General features: G+C 43.1%; 1 protein-coding gene across 1 annotated transcript; it reads left to right on the top strand.

Moving 5' to 3' along the window:
* The first annotated feature begins 6 nt into the window (after positions 1–6).
* id4 (inhibitor of DNA binding 4) lies at positions 7–3,063 on the top strand. Its single transcript, XM_020606779.1, has 3 exons — positions 7–529; positions 1,009–1,074; positions 1,842–3,063. The coding sequence occupies exons 1-2, from the start codon at positions 152–154 to the stop codon at positions 1,054–1,056; spliced, it is 426 nt and encodes a 141-aa protein (XP_020462435.1). The 5' UTR covers positions 7–151; the 3' UTR covers positions 1,057–1,074; positions 1,842–3,063.
* Positions 3,064–3,276: the final 213 nt, after the last annotated feature.

Raw genomic sequence — 3,276 nt, 5'->3', positions numbered from 1 at the left:
GACCAGAATACCGCCTTTTGGTTGATCGGGTTCTCTCGCTGTTCTGAATCTTTATTAGAGTAGCTTTACCTTGCTCACAGCGCCGTGGTATAACCTCGAATACCTCCTGCTACCAGTAGTGTAATTGTTAGATTTTTCTTGGTTACCTAAGATGAAGGCTGTTACGCCAGTCCGCCCCCAGGACTCCTCCTCCACCAGCAGCCAGCTCTCCCTTCACTGTCTGTCGAAGCAGAGTCTCAACATCGCCCGGTGCAGGATGGAAGAGGAGGATCTGTTCTGCCTGCAGTACGACATGAACGACTGCTACAGCCGATTGAAGCGCCTGGTGCCCACCATTCCGCAGGATAAGAAAGTCAGCAAAGTGGAGATCCTCCAGCATGTAATAGACTACATCCTGGACCTGCAGCTGGCGCTGGAGACGCACCCTTCTCTCCATAAACAACAGCCACAGCGGACCGGGACCTGCCCTGCTCCAGCCTCCAACCCCAGCCGGACACCGCTCACGGTGCTCAACATTGACCACCACCAGGTAAGCTTCACTCAGCGGAGACGACTCAGCGTTCATCGTGTCCACTGGCACTTTAACGTGGACCCCGGGTTACCTCCCTGTACCAGACCGCTGTCCGCCACTCAGACTCAGACAAAGCGCGTCATGCCCGTTATGTGTCATTGTCCTTTCAATGTGAGCAGAAAAATAAGAAAAGAATCAGTATTCTATACACATCAGTCTTGAAAAATCACGCGTAAAATTCATTTGGCGTGGGTTAGACTGAGCACATGATTGCGGGTTTTATGATTTGCATGATAATGACAGTGTGTGTCAGAGGCCCACCTTATCCCAGGATTGGTGAAGTACCTCAGCCTTCAGCCCACTCCATTGCGCACAATAAGGGCAATTTGTTATTCTCTGGGCTGTAAGAGAATGTATGAAGGGAGGCATGCCTTTATTTAGTTTTCTTATCCAAGGGAGCCAAATCGTTTCATGTTTCTGTTTCTTCTGTTTTGTAGAGGACGTCAATAATAAAAAAGCAGGAGGACTCGATTTTATGCCGCTGAGACATGAGCACTACATTGGTAAGTTGACTCAGAATAATAGACTTTATTTTAAATGTATTTTGTTTGTTTTCTTTACAATCAGAGGTTTAGTTATTGCTTTTTAAGATGACTGCAGACACATGTGGCCAGTACAAAACACCATAAGTGATGGTCTTTGAAGCATCCCCATTAAGTTGCTTACTGTAGCCTATATGTAGTGTAAATGGACAATATCTAGGTTGGGGGGGCCAGGAGATGTCAGGAAAAAGAATAATTGAGGAACATGAAATTGGCACTAACCTCAGAGGCAGCTGTGCTTTGCGCAATAACTGTCACTGGTGTAGCAATCTGGCAAGAAAAGAGGGTTAAAACCTCAGCTTGCCCTCTCTTTCATTGTCACACACACACACACACACACACACACACACACACACACACACACACACACACACACACACACACACACACACACACACACACACACACACCTTCCTCCCTCACATTCACTTTCTCTGTCTCCCAGTTCCACTCAAGTGGCTGCTCTGACTTTAATGTCTGGTTGATACCAGTGAATCTAAACACACCTGGGTAAGACTAAAAGTATGTACCTGGTGTGTGTGACAACGAGACACTCTCTGAGAGTCTCTGGTCAGCCTTTCCTAACAGCTTAAGGAGCTGGGTGGTTGTTGTTTGACCTGGTTTGTTTTGGATTGTTGATCAAGCATGGCCTCTGTTTTGTCAGTGGCGCCAGTCAGTCTGGAGCTTTGCAGCTCACCCACCCCCACCTCTATTCATCCCCTCCACAGGTGTGCACGAGGCACAGAGCTGCTCCAAAGCCAGCAAACCTTCGCCAGGGACTCACACCCTACTGGAGGCACAGTTACAAGGGGATTTCAAAATCGCTGGAAGGAATTAAACCCAAATAAAATTCATGTTAATATCAGCTCTTTATTTTTGTTCTATTGGTCAAGGAATTAGGTGTGTAGATATCTCACTGCCCTTCCTCCTGTTTAAGTTTCTTTAACTTTGTTTTTTGCCACTTAAAGTTCTTCTAAAAGAGTGAAAATATGGAATCCCCACGCTGAGAAGTTTTTTTTGGAAACTCATCTGTCAACAGCTATGAAAACTGTTTGTGAATTGTGCTTAAACAATAACTAAAAATGACTCCAGTTTAAAGCTTTACTAAACTGCAAAAATCATTGTACCCTGTTTTGAACATCTATTGTTTAAAATAGATGATTTGTGTTGAACAGGGATGTCATCCCTGGAATCTTAAAATGTTTGATATTGTAAAGAAGAGCAACTCTGATTCGAGACAATTAAGATTGTACATAAAGAGACACAAATGTTCTATAAAAGTATGTGAAAGGAAGACTTATATGCATAAAATAGACTATTGTAATCATAAGATATTTTTATTGAAACCTCCTTTTGTCATTATGTAAATATTGTGTTACCACTTTTAAGTCTTTAGTGAATGAATGTGGTTATGCTCTGCCAATAATGTCCTCACATGATGATATCAGTTAACTCTTTGCAGTGTTTTTGGACTAGTTTAATATGTAGCATGTCAGGCTCATTGCAGAGATATTGAATGTGCACTGAAGCAGCCCTCCCTGTGTCGATATGTGGTGGAGTATTTTATCATTTGCCCTGTTCAGCTTACTCTTGAATTGTTTTGTACTCATTAACTATGACAGCTTCGACCTGCTGGAAGCGAAGGGTCGATCTGCTGTTCGATCTTTACAAAAAGGCCCGATTTGATTCTGTTACGCTGCACTCTCTTGTTAAAATTTCACACTGATAGTTGGAGCACATCTGACAATTTTTACAACGTATTACCTAAAAAAATCACTTCAACACAATGTCTCTGTTTTATGTGAGTAGTGAAGGTTTCTCCTTGACAAGTTAATGATTGACACCGTGAAGTCATTTAGCTTTGGTTATGAATTGATCAAATATGTGAACATTAACCGATTCTTTTAGGACAACAGCTAATTGTATTCAGACAGCCACTGTCTCTAAGCAGATATGAACTGAATTTCCCCACAGGAGACTCAGCAGCCATTGTTAATGTAAAGGGGGGACAAGTCTTTAAGTCTTTATTTTTCATGACATTGAACACCGAATTTACCTCACCACCCTCCTGCCAGTGGGAGAGGGCACTTGTACATTACTGTCAGCTGCACTGTTGGACTTGACCTTCACTGGCTTGTGAGGAGTTGTCAGAACAATTAAAGT

The sequence above is a fragment of the Monopterus albus genome, unplaced genomic scaffold, assembly GCF_001952655.1.
Source record: "Monopterus albus unplaced genomic scaffold, M_albus_1.0 scaffold81.1, whole genome shotgun sequence".
Taxonomy (NCBI): domain Eukaryota; kingdom Metazoa; phylum Chordata; class Actinopteri; order Synbranchiformes; family Synbranchidae; genus Monopterus; species Monopterus albus.
Note: the sequence above shows the minus strand (reverse complement) of the source record. Positions and strands in the feature narration are given on the sequence as shown.

What these genes read in the sequence shown, in the direction of transcription:
- id4 (XM_020606779.1), top strand. Translation starts at nt 152, where the DNA reads ATGAAGGCTGTTACGCCAGTCCGCCCCCAGGACTCCTCCTCCACCAGC. An exon ending in TCAACATTGACCACCACCAG is followed by an intron (nt 530 to 1,008) that starts GTAAGCTTCACT and finishes TCTGTTTTGTAG; the next exon opens with AGGACGTCAATAATAAAAAA.